Raw genomic sequence first — 21494 nt, 5'->3', positions numbered from 1 at the left:
TGCTCCCAGGCTTCTCCAGGCCTCCAGCCACCAATGTTCCAACACCGGTCCTCATTTTTGGAGCCTCTGGGCTGCGTGCTGCTTTATGCTATTAGATCAACACCTCCCACAGGCACTGACTGCCCCCATTCTAAGTGCCTCCGCTGCTTGGAGCTTCCCAGCAGCAGGAGGAGGGGTAGGGTGGGGCAGCACTGGTTAAACCTCAGGATGGTTACTTTTCTCGTGCCCTTAACGTGCCCTTAACGTGCCCTTAACGTAAGTGTGGGCAGAGAGATGGAAATAGGCAGCTTTGGGTCCCAGAGGGGGCAGTTCCTCTCCCCTGGACACTTCAGGCTCAACAAGGGTCTATGCAGGCCTGTCCCAGCTACTCCTGTCTCTGAAGCTACACCTGCCAACCAAGGAGCCCAGGGCCTCCCTGCTGAAGCCAGCTGTCCTCAAGGCACAGGATCCCCCCCACCTTGGGGGCCGGCCCCCTGCAGCTCCTAGCAGTCCCCAGAGGGAGTCCTTCCCCCCTCCCCCCAGCCTGGATTCTGTCCCATTCTGCTCAAGCATCTAGAACCAGCTAGTCAGATGCTTAAACTGGAGAGTTTGATCTAAGCCTAATTATATCCCACAGGCAAAGATGACGAAGATGAAGGACGCCAACCCCACATTAGCCCAGCCCCCCACTCCCACGAGTGAGACGGCTTGACCACAGCTGTCCCAGCTGCCCTGCTTTCCGACCTTAGCTGTTACTCACCCCCTTCCCCGAAACAAGGAGGCCACTGCCAAAATGCATTCAGAAGGGCTAGAGCTTTAGTGGACATTCAGCAACCTCTCAGCTGAAGACTTTTCCATCTTTTTCCAAGGGAGTCAAGCTGGCAGCATCACCACCCCAGTGGATACTGAGGGACAGGTGAACAGGATGAGGGAGGGGTGTAGCACCCTGACTCTCCAGGGCCCCCGAACAGGGCAAGAATTGGATGCTGTTAAATGGTGATCATGGACCATTCATGCTGGCGTGGGGCTGGGGTCTAGGGCACCATCCTCCACCATTTGAAGGCAAAAGGCACCCGGCGGATGTTGGCACAGGAGCAGAAGTCTCCAATTTCAGTCAAGTAGCAGTCGAAATCATCGATGAAGGTGCATTGGAATCCCAGGGGCTCCAGCAGCTGGCAGACCTTTTCCTCCAGGCAGCAGGTGCCATTGATCCGGGGCCCGAAAGGCTTGGGGATGCCCAGGTTTGTGCCCATCACGATTATCTGCAGCTGTCAGAGAGGTGTCAGGATGAACAGGGGGCAGAGCTGGGAAGGAAAGGCCCCATCCTTCTTCTAGATCAGGAAGGTCACTGGATTCAGTGCAGGGGAAGACAGCTGCCTCCATGTGGCTGGGTGGAACCAGGAATAAGTCCAGGGCCCCCTGCTCCAGGCCTGTGCTTGGACAGATGGCACTCAGCAATTGGAGCAAACTCCAACCCACTTCTTAGCCCTCCAAGGGCTCCTGATGTGTTTCAGTAACACAGCCAAACTCCTTCGTGGCCGAAGTCTTGGCTTTGCCAGCTTCCCCTGCTCCTTCCTCTGCTGCCTTCTCCTGTCCTGGCCTTTTAGTCTTGTCTGGGCCATAATCTTGCCTACTTTGACTGCACTGCGCTCCCACCCCCAGCTCTGTCATTGGACTTAGGTCCATTTTTCATATCTCAACTCCAGCATCTCTCCCTCAAGGAGCTGTTCCCACCGCTACCCACAGCTACTCCCATCCCAGGGTCTCTGATCAGCTCCATTTCAGGCCCAGAGGGCCTCACTGGACTTACAAAATGAAAAGATAACCATGTGTGATGGATGAATGCAAGGCCTGTGTCCCTGCGGCTCAGAGTACAGGTCTGCAAGTGTTCAAGGAATGGATGAGCCCAAGCGTCTCAATTCACTCCAAGTGCTGACATGATGGGTCACAACTGTGAGAAAGGTTGGGTGTAGGCCATGTTTGGAATAGACTTAGTGTAACAAGGGCCTCCTACATACCCACACCCAAATTCTCAATTCCTACTCTAGATAGGTGTTTAAAAACTTCTGAGTTCTGAGTAATGGGGCTCAGGTGAGTGGACAGGAAGACCCCATCAGGGAGTTCGCCCGTGCTCTCATCGCAGATGGCTTACCACCCTCAGCTCTCCAAGCGCAGCGCCCCGTCTGAGGTGGGCCGCCTCGCGTCTACCTCGTAAGTGTGGGGATTAGCCCGGGGTCCGACCCAGCCTGGGCCCTGCTCACCTGCTTCTGGGAGGGGGGCCTCCCGCACGGCAGAGGGCTCTCATGTCGCTTCCTCTCAGCCCACCCCCCACCCCTGTAGTCTAGCACCATGTACATCAAGAAAGCCAGACAGCCCCCACCCCCACCGCGGGGACGCCTGGCTCGCCCCCTCACCAGGTCCGGGAAGTAGGGCCTGGCGAAGAGCTTCTGGGTCTGCTCACTGGAGGGGACGTTGGTGAGCTGCTCCAGGCAGAAGAGCTGTGGGATGTCGATGATGTCCTTCTCCACCAGGCCCAGCTCCCTTTTCAGGATGTCACGATTCAGATTAATGCAGTTCTGAGGGGCAGGAAGGGGCCGGGAGGGGCGTGAGCTCATGGGTAACGAGACAGCTGCATCCTCTCTTCACTGACTGCGGGCCAGGAGCTGCACTTGGCGGGCCAGCCCACAGAAATAGGGGCTCAGAGAAAAGGCCTGGTCTCAAGAGGCCAGGATCCCTCAGCTGATCAGGGCTAGGGCAGCTACTGGCCCCAATTCTATTGTCATTTGGGGCCCCTTGGCCCTCGGTCCTGGTCAGAGTGGGGAGCCAGGGCAAGAATAAGTCCTCAGACCAGGCACTCGCTTCCTTCCTTAGGAAGGGACATGAGCCGTGGACCCCTGGGCACTTCCCTGCTCAGACCAGCTAATACCCGACTCCTAACCATCTCGTGGGTCTTGACACAGGGCTCACGACCTCGCACCCAGGGTGTGTGTCACCAGGGCTCAGACATGCTGTTTTGACTGCACTCCTGGCCGCTGCCCGCACTGCCCTGCTGGGGGGCCTCCCCAGTTTCAGCCAAGGCCAGGGCATGATGCACGCCTTGGCCAGGAACCATGAGGACTCGGTGGGCCAAGTGGTCTTGGGCTGACCAGGTGACCTCAGGCACGTCATTGCCCTTCTTCAGGCCCTGGCTTCCCTGTTACAGGTTGGATTTTTTTTGGGAACTGCTTCTCAGCCTGTGATTCATGTTGAAAGAGAGCCGAGGTGCTGGGTGATTCTGAGACGAAGGGCTGCTTCATCCAGGAAGCGTTGAGAAGGCCCTGGTGTGTTCAAGTCTCAGGTGCTCAGTGCTTCCTAGGGAAGTTGTTTGTGTGTGTGTGTGTGGGGGGGGGGGTTGGTTGTGTGTGTGTGTGTGGCGGGTTGGTTGTGTGTGTGTGTGTGGCGGGTTGGTTGTGTGTGTGTGTGTGGCGGGTTGGTTGTGTGTGTGTGTGTGGCGGGTTGGTTGTGTGTGTGTGTGTGTGGTGGGTTGGTTGTGTGTGTGTGTGTGTGGTGGGTTGGTTGTGTGTGTGTGTGTGGTGGGTTGGTTGTGTGTGTGTGTGTGTGTGGTGGGTTGGTTGTGTGTGTGTGTGTGCGTGTGTGTGTGCACGCGTGTGCCAGGTTGGGGGTGGTCCTCTGCCGGGAGGATGCTGAGCCACTGCACTGGCTTCTGGTCACACACTAGATGACTTGGGAGTCACACTCCGGTTCAGACCTGGTTCCCCAGCTCATCAGCTTAAGTTGGTGGTTTTCCTCTGAGCCCTTCTCTCCTCGTAGACAAGATGGCTCTTACCTGAGGGTAACTTTGAGGACCAGAGTTAAGGTACTGTGTGTGATGCTGGGTCCCAGCTGTTGCTCAGTCAGGGACCCACTGGTGGGATTGCCATTGCCTCCCCCTGCCTTTTGGAGAAGGTCCCCCACATCCTTGGCCCCTACCTCCACATAGTCAGTTCTGCTTTCTCATGTTTTCATCAGCCAGAAGTTGGTTGATGGTACTGGCCTCCCTCCCTGTAGAAAGAAGGAGAGGGTGGACAGGCCTGCAGGCCAGGGAGCGGGCAGCGTTGTCCAGAGCCGGGCACACTCCCGCCCTGGGCACAGCCAGCCGGTGTCTTCTCAGACCAGTGACTATGGTAGATGCCCAGCTCAGCTCTGGGGACCCATCTAGGTCAAATGTCACATCTGAGGACCGACATCTGGGGTCCGTGGAAGCCCAGGGAGGACTTCTGCCACAACCAGCCACTCAGTCCCTGGTAGGAGGGGAGTAGCCTCTGATGGGCTTTGAGAGACAGCCTGGGACAGGTTAGCAGGTGACGTCAGCCTCCACTCACCTCTCACCTGGGCACCTCTGTGTCTTCTGACCAGTACAACCTGGCTGCCTCCCACCTGTGTCTTGACCAGGTTAACTTCATCCCTCAGTTGCCCAGTTCATCAACTGAGTTAGCACCAGGTCTTCAGCATGTGGTGTGTGACAGGCGGCTCATGCTCAGTGTCACCTTCCATGAGCACTCCTGGACCATGTGATCCTGGGCCCCACCCCAAAGGTTGGCCCAAAATTCTGCATTTCTAACCAGCTCCCAGGTGGTGCTGGTGCTCGGGCCACACTTGGAGTAGCGAGGTTCTTGAGAACTCTGACACTCCCACTCCTTTTCTAGGTCCCCCAAAGATTTAGGAAAACTGGTGTGGCACCAGGCTCCACAATGTGTGCTTGTCCACTTATGTCTTCCTTCAGGGTGACCAGGAGACCCTGAAGTCCCCACGCCCAGGTACTGAACCCAGCACTCCCTGAACAGGTCCAGACACTAGTGTTGGTAGCATCTGGTTTGTATCTTACTCCCCCTCCCACCGCCACGTGGAGCTGTCTATTTGCTAATGAAGGTCCCCTTCACGTATATTCTAGGGATGCTGTCATACAGCACGTGTGAGGCTTTCATGCTTCCCTGAGATCCCTTCTACCAGGAGGAACCAAGCGGAAATGGCTCTCTAGAAAGGGCATCCGGGTCAGAAGGGGCTGCCTCTGCTCTATTGTGAAGGATCCTCTTACCATTAGAAATGAGCTGATCTTTTCTAACCTCTTCAAACAGAGGCATGTCTCCATAGCCCTCCTTCTGTTTCTCCTTGAACAGTTTGTAGCAGGAGCTGGGGCTAGCCAGGAGTAACCGGAAGTCCTAGGAAACAAGGAACTGGAGTCAGATGCTAGCTTCCCCTCCAGAAGCTTCCAGGAGTCTCCAGAAGAGGGCGGGAGACATCCTCTCCAGCCCCCAACACAAACCTTTCTCTCCCTCCTGCTTGTACTGTGCGGGGATGAAGCACATGAACTCACAGATGTGACCCGCCATCAGCCAGTCGGAGAAGAGTTCCACCGGCGCTTGGACTTGCTGGGCATAGAGGAAGTCCCGGAGGGCCTTACTCATGTCCCGGCCCTCCTTGCTAAAGGGAAGACGGAAAGAACAGCTCTCAAGCCAGGCATGGCCCAGGTGAGCTGCCAGCTCCTCGGTGAGTGCCAGCTACCTTCAGGTAACTGGCCGCTCCAACCACTGACTGGCCCATAGATGGTTATTAAGAATCCCTAACTGTGGCTCAATTCATGACTGAGCCAAGGTGTTCTAGATAAAGACTGAACCCTGGGACACAAGTATTTCCTGGATTTGGATTAATGGCCACCAAGAAATCTAGCCACACATCCTGTGGCAGGAACAGCCTGTCAACTGCCAACCAAATTTTTCCTGTTTCAGTTGAAACCCTGAAATCACCACTCCAAATGTGTCCTTCATCAGCTTTTTCTACCTCAGTCTCCCACGTGACTGGAAGACACAGATGTCTTGACATGACCGTTTAAGGTCCAGAGCAGATGACCTGCCGAGTCCTCTGGGAATCAGGTCCACCCAGCAGAACTACCAGGGTCCCTCCAATTTTAAGACATTTGGCCGCCACCTGGCCTCTTGCCTCACCTGGGGTAAAAACTGCCGCCAATGAGGATCCTGCCTAGGGGGTACTCTTTCCCTTCGACCTTGACAGGTGGGGACACCATCAGGTTCCCAATGGAATCCATGCTGGCCACCCTATGGTCCTTGGTGCGCTGGATTATGTAGCCAATCCCCGGGCTCTGGAGGAAGACCCAGCCGGGGCAGGGGTGTTAGGAGGGATGGGCCTTAAGCCTCAGTTTTACCCTAGTCCAGACTCTCAGGTAGACTCCCCCACCCCCAGTTCCCCGAGGCCGCCTGGGCCCTACCCCACCCCGGCATCCGTCACTTCTAGGCAGGCACCAGGCTTGAGAAGTTGGACTGAATTCAGATCAGCCAAACTGAGCCCCGCACCAGTGAATATTTCATGGGGAAATCTTCAAGCTTGAGGGCCCGAGGGGTGTCGAGGACCAGGGAAACAGTCTTGTGGGGAGCCTGGGTGTAACAGAAGGCCATTTCATCCTGGAGGAGACAGAGAAACAAGGTGTGAGTTGCTCTTGCGTCATCAACTACTTTCCTTGCCCCAGTTTTCCAGCCACAGTGCTCACCGGACAGGGGCCACCTCCAGAGAGAGCCCCCTTCTTCCTGCCAACTCCTGTTCAGCCCTCAAAACCCTGCTCAGTCATTCCTCTTTCTTGGGGGCATTCCCTGACCTTCTATTCATCAGGTTCAAAACCTGATGAGTCACTGAAGATTCTTCTTTTCCTCATCTTCTGCAACTCAATCCATGAGACCAACCTTGTTGGCTTTATTTCCAAAACATCTCTAGTACCATTCAGGGGAAGCCACCTAGGCGAAGGTCACCTCTTCCCCATGCTCCTACATGGCCCTCCAATCGGCATCCCTTCTATTCTCCCCCATTCCTAAAGCTGGCTCTCTTTCTCAGCCAGAGGGTTTTTTTTTTTAATTGCAATTTTGTTTTGTTTAATTTGCAATGTTGTTTTAGTTTCTGGTGTATAGCGTGGCCATTCTGGTACATAGCATAGTGATTCAGTTATACATACATTTATTCTTTTTTGTTATAGGTTATTGCAGGCTATTGAATATAGTCACCCATGCTATACAGTAGGACCTTGTTGTTTATCTGTTCTGTATATAATAGTTTGTATCTGCTAATTCCAAACTCCTAATTTATCCCCCCACCCCTACCCAGAAAGTCTTTTTAAAACCTAAGTCAGAACGTTCGACTCCCCAGATTCATACCATTTAATAGCATCTCATTTTGCTTTGGATTTTTTCCTTCTCTTCCTTACCTTGGCTTAACAAGGTCCCTGATACATAGTTTAGCTCTTACCTTTGACGTTTGTTCACTCTGATCTGGCCACACGAGCCCTCCTGTTCCTCAAATCCTCCAAGCCCACCCCTACATGACGATCTTCAGTCCGCTGGTCCTGTGCCCGAAGGGTTCCTACTTCCATGCCACCCCACAGCCACAACCTTTGCATGGCCAGCTCCTTGTTTCCTGAGTTGGACAATTTCCCTGACTACCCCGAGTCACCTAGCGTTTGCTCTAGTAACTCACTAGGTCATCTCACTTTCTTGCTTTCACAGCACTTAGAGTTCTATTACTGTAGGAGCAGGAGCAGTATCTGTCCCAGTCTCTTTCATCTCTAGGACTTAGAAGGGTGCTCATTATTTGCAGAGAATAGAGCGCCAGACCTCAAAAGATTGGGCTCAAGAATTCCTGCTCTGCCAGGGTTGGGCTGGATCCTGGGGCAGTGCCCTGGCTCTGCCAGCCTGGAGCTGTCAGCATCAGACCCTCACATGTCTGGGGCTCAGGGTTAGGTATTCTGTCCTCTTGAACACGTACATTCCGGAACGGGAGGAAGTTGGACTCTAAGCTTTACCCCCTAGTGGCTGTGACTTAGAAGGTCATTTCATCTCAGCCCCCACTGAGATCCTAAGAACAAAGATGCCTCTGGTCATTCTCAGCTTCACCAGAAGGTTAAATGTAAGCTGGTGAAGTCTGTATGTGCCGCCCGTGGTGTCTCCCCCACCCCTCCCCCGTTACCTGGAGCCACCTGCCCAGGCGGTTGGGGTCCTCGTAGACGGATGCCACCTGGCTGTTACTCCTCTCACTCAGCAACGTCACCGTGTTCACAAACCCCTGGACCTGCAGCTCTCTGCCACGGGAGAGAAGCCGGCTCTGGGAAGACTTTCGAGGCTCCCCCACTGGTGGTGACCTCGCTGTCCCAGGGGAAGGGGGCCCCCACCTGTGAGGTCAGCAGAGCTGCTGTCCCCCCACCTCATGGAGCACCAGCTGGTAGCTCCGGGTGTGTCTTGCCAGTATGACTCGATTTAGCTCACGGCAGAGTCAGGTCAAGAATCGCTAATGTCCGTCTCTGCTCTGGTGGCCTAGGACCCTGCTCATAGCCTCCTCTGCAGTGACAGTCTACCCCTGCCCAGGCAACCTAGGAACCACCCCAGGCTCTCCTGCCTCAGTCTACCCAGAGGGCTTTTCTCTCCCTGAAAGGGTTGTATTTTTCTCCCCAAGAAGCTGAGTGCCCCCTTGAGATGGCTAATGAGGTTGTCCTATTCATATAGGTGGCAGGGGGTGGGTCTTGAACCCCAAGGTCTTAGTGCCATCATGCACAGCACCAGGCTTATGGTCCACAGTGGCCTTTCATTTCTTGTTGGAGATGAATAGTGATGTCTGAGGCTGACGTTAAGGTCTCCCATTTTATAAACAGTCCTCATGAGTTGAATGCCAGCAACGTCACCACTGGGAGTGTCAAAATTCAGGTTCTTGTCTAGTTCTAGGTCCAAAAGAACTTGAACTGCTATTCTATGCTATTCTTCCAAAGAACCTATTTCTTGAGTCTACACAGACAAGACTACAGGGAACTGACCAGCCTGATGAGGTCTGGAACAGTCTGACATGTGTGTTGGGGGAAAGGAATGTAGCCCCAGTCTTATGGGCCATCTGTGGCTAAGCTGGATCAAGCCATGCCTGAATGCCACCACTGTGGGAGAGTCTTAGAAAAATCAGTTTTAGCAGATGACTCCTGTGAGTGAACTTCTGTCTTCAGATACAAAAGATAAAATATGGTATCTGGATATCTATTATCAGCAAAATCCCTCAAGCTCTTCCCTTTTACCATCTCATTCTGAAATCTGGTGTCCCTCCGTGGACCCTACTTCCCTAGCAGCCCTCCCATGGAAGAGCCATTTTTCTTCCCTCAGTGCAGCCAGGTCAAACTTTCAAACCCACCCCTTGGGATCACTTTCTGCACAGCGACCTCCATCTTGCGAAATCCAATGGGTATCTTACTCGTTTCCTCTCGGAGTTTCACATGGTTGGCCCCTTACCTGGTATCACCTGCTCTTAACCTCTAGGTCTCTGCTCTCCTGGTTTTGATCTGAACTCCCTCTTCCTTCTCAGGCTTCTTTGCTAGTGTCTTGTCTGGAGACAAGTGTTGGATTGCTCCAGAGCTCACTTCTCAAGCATCTTCCCAGAATACACTCCCTCCTGCCATGAACTCAGCCAGGCCTGTGCCTCTGAACCCTCTCCACTTGCCAGGGGTGCCCAACTCATCGCCAGCTGCCAGACTTTCCCTTGGACTCCAGATACTTAGAAAGCTCCTGGATGTCTTCAACTTTAAGTCACCAGAACCAAAGCACTGATTTCCCTGACCCCAGACATCACCATCTTGTTACAGACCCCAAACCCAGGGGGCACGCTTGGTTTTTGCACCTCATGCATCAGCTAACCTTGCAGGTGAGGCAGGGTTGGGGGGTCCGGCCCTCTACCTTCCAAGCAATCCTGAATCTCACCACTGTGCTCCTGCCACGCCAGCCCAAGACGCTGCTGCATCTGGCCCACACTATTATAAGAGCTGAACTGCTTTCTGCCTTTTATGTGTACCCCTGGTTTTCCGCAAGGCCAGAGTGCTTGTACAGACAGAACCCTTGATGGTTTCCCGTGGGTTTTACCTGCCAGGATCTTTTCTCCCCTTCTGCAGCCACAGAGCCAGAGACCCATCCTGGCTTCCCTGCTGTTGTTGTGGCCCGTACCTCTTCAGGCCCTCGGCCATTCAGGAGACTAACAGACCCCAGACCCCAGCCACAACAAATGGGCAGCTTTGCCCAGACTTTGGCTCCTCCCCTTTCCTGGGGGTGGGGCCGAAGCCTTGAGACTCCCCGACCTCAGCCTCCATTGTCAACATGAGGCTGTGGCCCCAGGGGAAAGCGTTATCCCCAGACTGAAGGAACCAGAGCCCCTGATTGCCACTGTAGGCATCTGGGTGGGAGAAGGTAAACTTCAAACCACTGGGTTTGGGGGTCTGTTACAGCCCCGGAGGCTGTGCCCAAACATACCGAGTCCACGAGGCCCAGCTTACCCAGGCCCTGTCGTCCCTCCCTCTGCCCCGCTCCTCCTGGTCAGCAGGCCTCCTTGCTGTCCCTGGAAAAGTCTCATCCTTACCACTCCATCCTTTTTCCCAGCTTTCTAGCGCTTGATTCTACCTGAAACCATGCTGTTTGCGTCTCCCCATAAGAACAGAGGGGGACTGTCTGTCCACTGCTCCAGCCCTAGCCCTGGAAGTGTTAAGTATTCAGACGAGCATCATCGGATGACTGTCTTGGGGGTGGGACCAGGCGGCTCGGGTGGAAGGACGTCACCTTCCTGGTGAGAAGTCTAATCATCTCTACCCACCTGGCCCCACCGACCAACAGGATGACGCAGCGGTTATGGAAGTGACCCGCACTGGCAGCTGGAGGGTTTCTTACCTGCACAGGTAAACCTCTAGAGGCATCTGAGTGGTGGGAATGAAAATGCAAGGAGCTACCCGGAACACCACCGTGTCTTTGTACAGCAGGGTCTCTGGAATTAACTGCGATACAAGATGGGGTCCTGCTGGTGACCTGGTTCCACGTCTCCCGTCCCTACCCCACCCCTCACCCCAGGGCCTGCAGCTGCTCAGCCCAGCACACCCCGGGCCCTCCCCGTCCTCTGCAGCGCACTCTCCCGAAGGTGGCCTGACACCCTAGCTCCACTCACGCAGCCCCAATTTCCTGCCTCCTCTGAGGGCCCTGTGCCCCCCCGGGGACGTACCAGGTCTTGAGACTCTTCCACCAGGGAGACCGAGTAGGAAATCAAGCCCGAGAAGCTGGCGGATGGGAACTCCACGGCTTCAATGTAGAAAGTTTCCATCAAGTTCTTTTCGAGGGGGGCAAACGTATAGGTATGCCAGTCAGGCCCCAGCACCAGCTCGAAGGAGCTGGAGCTGTCTTCTAGGAAGGAGAGAAGGACAGACCGGCTGCTGAAGGAGCCCAGTGCCTGTCACCACATCTGATGGCACGTTCCTCAGGTCGGAAGCCAGGCCCGGAGCCCCAGGAGAGCGGGGGCCAAGCTGCCTTTCTGGTCCCTGCGTCTCTGGTGTTTCAGGCTTAGTGGACAACAGGTCTTTGTTCACAAACCAGGGCCAGTTACTCACCTATTCTGTGTCAGGAGCTGTGACGCAGGTAAAACGCCAGCCTTCAAGGGGTGATGAATCAGTGGAGGGTTCTGGGCTTTGACCAGTTTTGGGGAGAATGTCCTGAATCTTAAAGGTGAGATACTGTGTACAAAGGTGGGCTTGGCAGCCTCGTCGGAAAAGTCTGATACAAGCCTGGGCCCTGGCCTGGTTCACTGGCCTCCTGCTCTGGATTGTAACACAGCAACCACCTGAGTGGGGCTGCCCCTCCCCAGGCAGCCTTGAGTGACAGGCAGTTCTGCAGAAGACCCTCCTCACAAGCGCTGGCCACAGGCTTGCCCTTGGTCTGGCTGGGCCGGCTGGACAGCCCCAGAGCTGGGGGAGAACCCGTGTGGCGCCCTGCTGCTAGTCCGCCCGGAGGCTTCCTTGCTGAGCCAGGCCTCGAGGGGGGCGAGACCTGACAACTCCACCCGCATCTCCATAGGCCCCCAGCCCAGGGTTCTCAGCAGGTGGGCTGCGAGGTTCCCAACCACATGCACTGGGTCATGGTTGGCCACCACCTGGGCTCTCTCCAGCTGCTGGGGGCCTTCTCAAATCTCTGCTTGCTTGTTCTCAAGCACAGCTAAAGGTTCCTTGTGGATTTATTACAAGCCAGCAACTGTGGCAACAGATTCATTTGAATCCTCACCACCCTTTAGGGAAGGTGCTGGAATGATCATCTGCCGCTATGTGGAAAAGGTGGCCTGAAGCCCTAGGACCCGGCCATAACACGGTGTCCTTTAGAAGGCCCTTCCTGCTGTCAGCCTCACAGGCTGGCCTTGCTCCCACTCACTGCTCAGCTGGGCTTCTCTAAACTCTCCCTGCCTCCACTCCCTCAGCCCCTGCTTGGTCCTCGGCCATCTGTCCACCTGCTCTAGGCTTTTGGAGTAGGTAACGTGCCTCTTCTTCCAGAGCTGGAGCCCCAGGGCCCAGAGCCAACACTTCTTTGAACTATGTTCCTTCCTCTTGCCTTCCAGGAACCACTGCGCCTGGAGGTGTGGCAGGTACCTTCTGACCTTTGCTGGCACTTCTAGACCATTTCTTCTTCAAGAATCCTAATCCCTTGGAAGGGCGTGCTCCCAGGTAATAATACCTGAAAATACTGCCACCTGCCTCCTTCCCCGCTGTCCCTGACTGCCACCCCTGCCATCCTCCGTGGATTGTTCTAGCACTGGCTTGTCTCCACCGCTAGTGTAGTCATTACCACTGACACCATAGACCAGACCATCCAGTCTCTTCTTCGACCTGACTTCAGTAAACTCAAGTTCTGCACCATCTCAGACACCAAAGTCAAGGCTCATGGCCCCGACACCACCTCCAAACAGATCTGACATCTTCTCCCAGCCTTTTCAGCTCATCTGAGCTCTCAGCCCCAAACTTTCTTTACTGCCAGTTCCCACCCTTCACCCTCACTCCTTTCCACCCTCCTCACCTTCCAAGATCCATCACTCAACCCCTCCCTGCACACACGGTCAGCTCCCACACCAAGACCTCAACTCTGGCCTCAAGAAGCCACCACTCTGAAAGACCTTTCAGGATATGATCCAGCCTCAGAGAGGGGCCTCGACACTACACAGAAGCACCATTTTGTGTCCATGAACACTGCTCGTGTTCCCTTCTCAGCCTGATGTACTTGTTTCTACAATTTCCCTAAGTCTCCCCACCTCCGTGGGATCAGTCCTGTCTGCACACAGACGTGCTGTGTTCCACCGTCTTCAGATACCGCCTCCCCCACGCCAGCCCCCACCCAGTCATTGCCTCCAGTGGTTCCCTCTATGTTAGGTTCCTTCCCTGGTCTATATTCACTGTGCCTGCTGCCCATTTCACTTCTAGGTTTTTTTTTTCTTTTAAATCCCCACTGTTCTTATCAAGGTCACTAATGATTGGCTTTGAAAACTGAGACTTTCCCATTGATGCAGCATCTTAGTATCTTAATAGCACTGGCCACAGTTCATCACTATGTTCCTTTTGTTTCTAGAACCTTAGGCCCTTTCAATTTCTCTGAAACTTCTTAAACTCCTATGCTATATCTTTTTAGACTAGTGGCTCTCAAACTTCAGGTCACTTCAGAATGACCTGGAAGACGTGTTAATGCAGTGTGCTGTTTCCCTGCCCTAGGTTTTTGAATACTCTTAAGTTAAAGGCAGGTAGGTAGCTCGAAGTACAGAATCCTGAGCAGGTACACAGATCGCTGGACTCCTGAACATGCTCCAAGGACCACCCAGCCCAGCCCACCTAGAGCTGCCTGGACGTGGTGGGCTTCGTGGGGCCAGAGCCATCCTCATGGCCCGAACCGGGCCTAGACCCGTGGTTGTTAGGGCTCACTTCTAGCCTGCCTGTAGAAGGACCACATACAGCCTGGGCTGCCTTTTCTGCTAGACCCAGGTCACTTCCAAGTCCAGCTGTGACCTATGGTCTGCGGAAGAGACGGAGCGAAGACTTGGAGCCGAGGCCTCTGAGTGTGGATGAAAAGTAGCTAAGATGTGCCCTCCCATCCTGGAGACAGAGAAGGTCCATTATAAATCACAGGGCTCCCCTAGTTGCCCAGCTGAAGCAGCTGGCTTTTGAAAAGGAGGTAGTGGGGCGAGGGGGTGGTGATATAGCTCAGTGGTAGAGCTCATGCTTAGCATGCACGAGGTCCTGGTTTCAGTCCCCAGTACCTCCTCCAAAAATAAAATAAACCTAATTACCCTCCCTCAAAAAGTAGTTTTAAAAAAAAAAGGGAGATAGTAAAGGGTTAAATCTCAACTCTGAGGCACTGAATACCAAATCTGTTTAGGTTTGTTCAAGGGCATTTTGCTGGCATCAGACATGTTCCCTTTCTAAACAAGCAGCCCTCTGTGCCTTCATCTGTAGAACAGAGACAAGCCGCCTGCCTGCCAGGTAAAGGGCTGTGGTGTGGTGCCTGGACGGACAGGCTGGCATAGCTGCGGCTCTGGCTTCCTGGACCCTAAATTCTAGAAACCTAACGTAGTGGAGTCCTGGTTAAGGAATAGATGGATTTGTACAAAGGCAAATAGGCACATGAAAAGATGCTCAGTATCACTAATTATCAGAGAAATGCAAATCAAAACTACAATGAGGTATCACCTCACACTGATCAGAATGGCTATGATTAAAATGTCCACAAACGAAAAATGCTGGAGAGAAGAGAGAACACTCCTACACTGCTGGTGGGAGTGTAGTTTGGTGCAGCCACTATGGAGAACACTATAGAGGTTCCTTAAAAAACTAAAAATAGTTTCCATATGATCCAGCAATCCCACTCCTGGGCACATATCTGGGGAAAACTAATTCGAAGAGATACATGCGCCCCAATGTTCCCAGCAGCACTATTTACATTAGCCAAGACGTGGAAGCAACCTAAACATCCATCAACAGATGAATGGATAAAGAAGATGTGGTACATATATACAATGGAATATTACTCAGCCATAAAAAAGAATGAAATAATGCTATTTGCAGCAACAGGGGTGGACCTAGAGATCATACTAAGTGAAGTCAGACCAAGAAAGACAAAAATAATTGATATCATATGGTATTTGAAATCTTAAAAAAAAAATGACATAAATGAGCTTATTTACAAAACAAACAGACTCAGACATAGAAAACAAACTGTGGTTGCCAAAGGGCAAAGGGAGAGAGGGATAAATTAGGAGTCTGGGATTAGTGGATACAAACTATTGTATATAAAATAAACAACTAGGTCCTACTGTAGAGCACAGGGAACTATATTCAATATCTTAGAATAACCTATAATGAAAAAGAATAAGTGTAACTGAATCACTTTGCTGTACACCAGCAACTAACACAACATTGTAAATCAACCATGTTTCAGTTAAAAGGAAAAAGCATGGATTTGCACGGCAGGAAGACTGGGGAGAAGACAGTCTCTAATCTCTATGGGGCAACAGCTACCATTTCAGCTAACACCCATCGCTCCTCTTCCAGCTATGAAAATCCTGCAGGCGGGACCTATCCTGGCCCCCACTGGGGAAGTGCTTTGGAGGCACAGTGACTCACCCACGTGTACAGACTTAGCCTATGGTGAAGGAGCAGCCAGAGAATCCCAGGGACACAAGTCCGGCCATAACAGAACCTGCCCTGCAGCTCTGGGTCCCCAGCAGGCTTCTGACAGAGACCCTGCCCGGAGTAGATGTGGCCACAACTCGCCCTGGCCCGCTGAAAAGCACTCACTTTTTGGCCGGTAGACTCTCGCCTTCTCCGACTCTTCCTTGGAGGTGTGGAGAACCAGCCGGTATTTCTTTAAAACGCAGCTGGGCCCCTCAACTTTCAGTGTCATCTGGGACAGACCCTTTATTTCTGAGCAAAAGACAAGGATAAAGTTCAGGGCCTTCTGGAAGCCAGTGCTCCATGGATGGAGGGAGCAGCTGGGCTGGGGGCTTGTATACTGGAGCACCGAGGACCCTCTGCCTCCCGCTCTGGTCCAGGCCTACATAACGTCTATTACTTGCTCCCCGCCTGGCCACAGGCAAGTTGCCATCCCCGGGGCCCCACTCTGAGTGTGGCTGGCATTTACCCCATCAGTTGTAAGGAGTAGATGGTCCCCCCACCAACACCTAGAACAGGGCCTGGCACGGTCAGTTCAGTGAGAGTTCCCCTCCAGTTTTGGTGTGAGCCAGGACATCCCGTTCTACCACTGAGACCTGGAACCTAGGTCCCAACCACAAGTCAGGACCAGATCCCAGAGGGCTTTTGGTAGGACAGTCAGGGTCCTCACCCTCAGGCTATGAGACAGTTTTTAGGAAGGGTCTCGCCTACCCCTCTCGTGTCTTCATTTTATCTTCAACCACCTACAAGGCTGACTGTATCATCCCCATTTTACAGATGGCAAAACAAGACCAGGGAAGTTAAGACACTCAAGTGCATGGCCAGGAAGTAAGTTTGTTATCTGATATCAGAGCCAGTGCTCTTGCCATGGGGCCAAGTGGCCCCCTTTCTTTCCAGTTGCAAGCTTCAAGCCCTCAAGCCATTGACCAGAGACTGGATGGGCCCAGGGCAGGGACATCAGCCTGGAATCAGGGTTTGCTGAGGGTTGGGGCCATGAAGCCCCAGGGGAGGCGGAGCCCAGGGAGGAAAGGGGGTGATGCTCCCTGGTCGGCGGCCTGTTCTCACCCTCCATAAAGAGCACGTTCCCGCTCTTCTTGTCCACGAGCTGGCCCATGTCGGCAGGGCTACAGTTCACAAGCAGAATGGCACCCCAGCCACTGGGGCCCCAGACCCAGTTTTTCTGTAAAGAAGACAGGAGTGTTGGTTCAGCCGGAAGCCAGGTAGGTCCTCTGCTTCCCCACGTCAGGGGCAGAGTCAAGCCTTTCTCCAGACCGACAGAGAGCTTTAGATCAGAGTTCACCAACTCAAGTGCCTACAGGAACAGGACGGTACCATCAGGTAAGCAGGCCAAGAGGAAGGGATCTCTACATGTGGGTTACAGTTTCCTATCTTGCCTCAGTGCTGGGGTGGGCAGGGTCTGCGGCAAACCGGAGGAGACATATACCCATCAGAATGGGGGCAGCTGATCCTCTGGTCTAGTTGGCTACACCACTAAGCTAGGATGCGAGCTGGGTACCACCAGACATTCTAGTTTTGTTTTGTTTTTTTAAAAAGCTAGAAATGGACATCATTTGTTCTGATCTGTATTGCAGCAGTTTGACTTAAGAGACACTATGAAGGCCAAGTGGAGTCCGTGGGCCAGATTCTGGCTCCTGGGTCCCTGGCCCTCTCTGCTCCCTGCCCCTGGCAGCCTCACCTTGGCCTGTTTGTCACTTGCCATCTCGACGTGCCCGCTGCGGTAGATATCCACGTCCAGGGAGATCTCTGCAACAGGAGGGGAAGGTCTCGGCCACCTAGACCTGCAGATGCAGCCTTGGAGGTATGGCCCCAGGGCTGCCCAAGGCTGGCATCAGGGCCCTCCAGCCTTTGGGGCATGCTGCTGGCTCAGCAGAAGAATGTGCATCAGAGGCAGAGGGCTTCTCGTGAGCCAGCCTGGGGAGGCCCAGGTATTCATAAATAAATAAAAACCTAACTACCCCCCCAAAAATTTTTTAAAGAAGAGGGTGGGGAGTTGAGTTTGAAGACAATATAGAAGTAGGTCTATGAATACATTGTAACATACATGCACCCCAATGTTCATAGCAGCACTATTTACAATAACCAAGACAGGGAAACAACCTAAATGTCCATCGACGGATGACTGGATAAAGAAGTTGTGGTATATTATACGTAATGGAATATTAGTCATTAAAAAGAATGAAATAATGCCATTTGCAGCAACATGGTTGGACCTAGAGATTCATATTAAATGAAGTAAGTCAGAGAAAGACAAATATATGATACACTTATATGGAATCTAAAAACAATGATACAAATGGACTTACAAAACAGAAACAGACTCACAAACATAGAAAACAAATTTACGGTTCCCAAAGGGGAAGGGATGGGGAGGGATAAATCAGGAGTTTGGGATTAGCAGATATGCTACTATATTTAAAATAAACAAGGACCTACTGTAGAGCACAGGGAACTATATTCAGTATCTTGTAATAACCTATAATGGAAAAGAATCCGAAAAAGAATATATATAGTTTAAAAAATGATATTCTATCTTGTCCCTTAAGAGAATAGACATTACAGCTTGTTCCTATTAAGGGAATAGATGTTATAGTTTGTTCTGGAACAATCTAAAAGAGGAGGGGGAGGGGTAGTGGATTCCTACATCAGTAAGAATTGCTGAAGGAATGTTCTTGAACAAGTGAGAGGGAAAAGAGTCTGGTATGATAAGATTAACTTGGGATCAGATGTGTCATCCATTGTAACAGAGGAAGCAGAATGTAGGACCCGGACACGGGTAGGTGGGTGATGTGAACACGTGGTCGTTCTGATTGCCTCTTGGAATGAGGTCAGTGGCGAGCATGGCAGAGAGGTGACCGAGCTTTGCAGGACCGTGGGAGTGGGTACTGAGTGAATCCACGGGACCCACCAGAGGCATCTTGGTCCAGGTAGAGCTCCCTTCAGCTCCTCTTGCCTTGGCAAAGCCCACCCCCCGTCTCCAGGGATGGGAGCTGCACTCACCAATGCCAGTCAGGTAGAGCAGAGCCGTGGCCACGGGCACTTTCTCATTGCACTGGTAGTAGGAGACCAAAATCTGCGGAGACAGCACCCAGAACCCATGGGAGCACTGGAGGGTAGGAGCAGGGCCCCAGGACATGTCCCCAATTCTGGCCATTTGACCTTGGTCTCACATTTCACCTTTTGAGCATCCAGCATCTCGCTGAGAGCCAGTACAGGACCATGGACTGTAATAACCCTTGTGTACAGCCTTCCGTGACCCTCCAAGCATTTCCACACTGAGGCTCCACAACCCCCCACCCAGGTGGGCTATACTCCCAAGGGCAGAGAGATCGAGGGACTAAATCATTCAGCCAGAAAAAAGCACAGCATAGGATTTATGGTCGGGGCTGTCCAGCTTTAGAGGTCAAGACTTAAGTTCTGCTACATGTCTTTCCCACTACACCTGCCCTCCGAGGATCCCACCTGTTGCCCCCCTGAGATGAGCCGTGAGATGTGGGGCCTCCAATGGGTTAAGCTGTTCAAAAGAAAGTGGGACACCTGGGTGGGGACTGGAATGGGAACTCAGTCTTTCCTGCGTCCCACACCAACCTCTGCCTCCAAGGACCCTTTATACTTTAGGCAAAGACCTGCCCTTCAGCCACTGGCCTTGACCACAGGCCTTCATCGTAAACCAGGAAACTAGCCATTAGCTGCGGCCAGGAGTAAGCATCTCACTCTCGATGGTGCTGGAGGCTGAGCCCTGGGCAGAGAAAGCGCCTCAGGTCCTCTGGGCTCAGCTGGGACCCATCACAGCCTTCATCTTTATCTGTGAGATGCTCAGTCTTATCTAAGTAGACTTCCTGCCTCTTAGGGAATTGCCTGCCCTTGGCACAGAGTGTCGAATGGGATGTGTCCTCACCCGCCACCGCCCCGTCATCCCAGCTTAACCCTCTAACTACCAGCAGGTTCTGCTGACACAAGCCCCCTGGTCCTGAATGGGCTTCCTCAGCTGTTCTCACCCTCAGCTTCACATTGGAGTCACCTGGGGAGCTGTGAACTCCAGAAGCCGGGGTCCCACCCAGAGAGGTTGATTTGATTGGCAGGGGGTGTGGCCTGGGTACTGAGTGGTTCTAATCACCAGCGCCTGACCTGACGAGCCTGTTCTACCAGGTGGGTATCTACCTCCCCCGACCCCAGTGCCCTGTTAGGGAGACAGCTTGCCCAGGAGGAAGGGCCCAGACTTGGGCTCAGGTGCTGGATCTGTCCCACACTGGTTACACTGTTTAGGTTCAGACAGGTCTCTGTGCCTCTATTTCCTCGTATGTAAAAGGAGGTAAAGCAAGCCTCCTGAGATGTGACTCAAGATACCTAGTCCTCAGCATTTAACACATGGTAGCTCTTCGGTTTTATTAAGACCTCCTCGTCGGAGGACCAGCCTTAGCCAAAAGGCCCATTTGAGTTCTGTTGCCGAAACCTTTCAAACCAGACTTCAAAAGCAGCAAATCTGGAAGCTAGTGTCGTGGTTGAAGCACATTCAGAGACACACATACCTGAGCTTAAATCCCTGTTCTGCAGATTACTGGCTTGGTCAGAGCCCTTCCCTGACTCAGAACCCCGTATCTTTGTCTGTAATATGGGGTCATGGTGTGCCCCCATCACAGGTTTGTCGCAAGCACTGAATAAGAACAGACATGCAAAACATTTGGCACTGGATTTCTCACAGACTCAGGGCTTGGGAAACGCCAGTGGTCAGGAGGGAGGCCCCCAGAGTGTCAGCTCCTTCCCTGGGAGAGTCCCCCTCACCTTCCCCCAAGACCTACCTTTTCCTCATTGATGGCAGAGCTGGGGGATGTCATCTTTACCAGCACGTCCACGGGATGAGACAGGGGCCACCGGGCCATGGCAGCCTCCTCCTTGGCCTTTCCTGGGACTGTATTGTGGATGTCGACCAGAACGCCCAGAGAGCCACTGATGGTGAAGGACTCACAGCTGGGCGGGGCACACCTGGTTTGCCGACAAGGAGATAGAATTTAGGGCATGAGAACCTTACCTTCTCAGCCTTGAGTGCAGTTGGCATGATAGGGGACTGCCCCCCATCATCTCTCCTCTCAGGTGCTGAAGCACCCTTACTTATAGTCAGGGCAGTTTTGGGGGTCCTTGCAACTTCAGCCTTACTCTTACATGCCCTGCTGCAAGGACCCCCGTGTCCTCCCTCCAAGCTCCAGCCCAGACCACACTCTCCCACCGATGCTCTAGAAATTACCAAGCTACATCTTATTTATAAGCTCCCAAATCCCAAGAAGGGGAAAACCATTTGTCTGAACCAAAAGGGATCCCCATAGGTGAAAAACATGGCCTGGGACTTGGAACATCTGAGCTGTGACGTAGGGGGAAGACGTGGCTCCTTGTGAGCAAGTCCTTACCTCCCCACTGATGGTTCAATCTACAGGGGCCTCCTTCACTTAATCCTCATGTCTGCCTTGAGAGCAAATCTCACCCCCATTTCACAGGTAAGGGGACCGAGAGAAGGCAAGGCACTTGCTTCTAAGTCCCCATGGACCATGAGAGGCAGAAGCCAAATTTAGGTCCAAATCCCACAGCATCAGGACTGGGAAGCCCTTAAAGACCCAAACTAGGCTCTCTGAGATGAGGCAGGACGGTGGGGGAAGATACAGAAGATGGAGGTAACCCCCGACTTGCACATAGTCCAGGGGCAGCCCTAGGAAGGGAGCCAGGCACCAGCCTCCCTGCCCAGACCTGCCCCCAGCCAGCCTGGCAGAGCCCCCAGCTCCTCACCCACTGAGATCTAAGCAGATTTCCATGCCCACCACACAAATGGCATGAGCAGGACTGTCCAGGGAGAGATGGACAAGGCTCCGGAAGGACATGGCACAGCCTTCCAAGCTGACCACCCCCAGACCTGCACAGCAGCAGCCCTCAGTCAACACAGTGGCCTCAGATGATTCTGGGACGCCCCATCTCCCTCCCCTCTTATGGGCTC

At 53.1% G+C, this 21494-nt stretch overlaps 1 protein-coding gene across 1 annotated transcript; it reads right to left on the bottom strand.

The window, feature by feature from the left end:
- Positions 1 to 799: 799 nt before the first annotated feature.
- PADI6 (peptidyl arginine deiminase 6) lies at positions 800 to 21381 on the bottom strand. Its single transcript, XM_032494771.1, is given in 17 exon segments — positions 800 to 1247; positions 2394 to 2555; positions 3949 to 3960; positions 3962 to 4020; positions 5054 to 5175; positions 5281 to 5439; positions 5961 to 6115; positions 6327 to 6434; positions 7984 to 8095; positions 10701 to 10804; positions 11026 to 11204; positions 15623 to 15748; positions 16562 to 16676; positions 17193 to 17260; positions 18515 to 18587; positions 20314 to 20497; positions 21290 to 21381. Coding segments are annotated over 17 exon segments (2064 nt in total). The 3' UTR covers positions 800 to 1013.
- Positions 21382 to 21494: the final 113 nt, after the last annotated feature.

This window comes from Camelus ferus, chromosome 13 (assembly GCF_009834535.1).
Source record: "Camelus ferus isolate YT-003-E chromosome 13, BCGSAC_Cfer_1.0, whole genome shotgun sequence".
In the NCBI taxonomy this organism is placed as follows: Eukaryota; Metazoa; Chordata; class Mammalia; order Artiodactyla; family Camelidae; genus Camelus; species Camelus ferus.
This window is presented reverse-complemented; position numbering and strand designations above follow the sequence as displayed.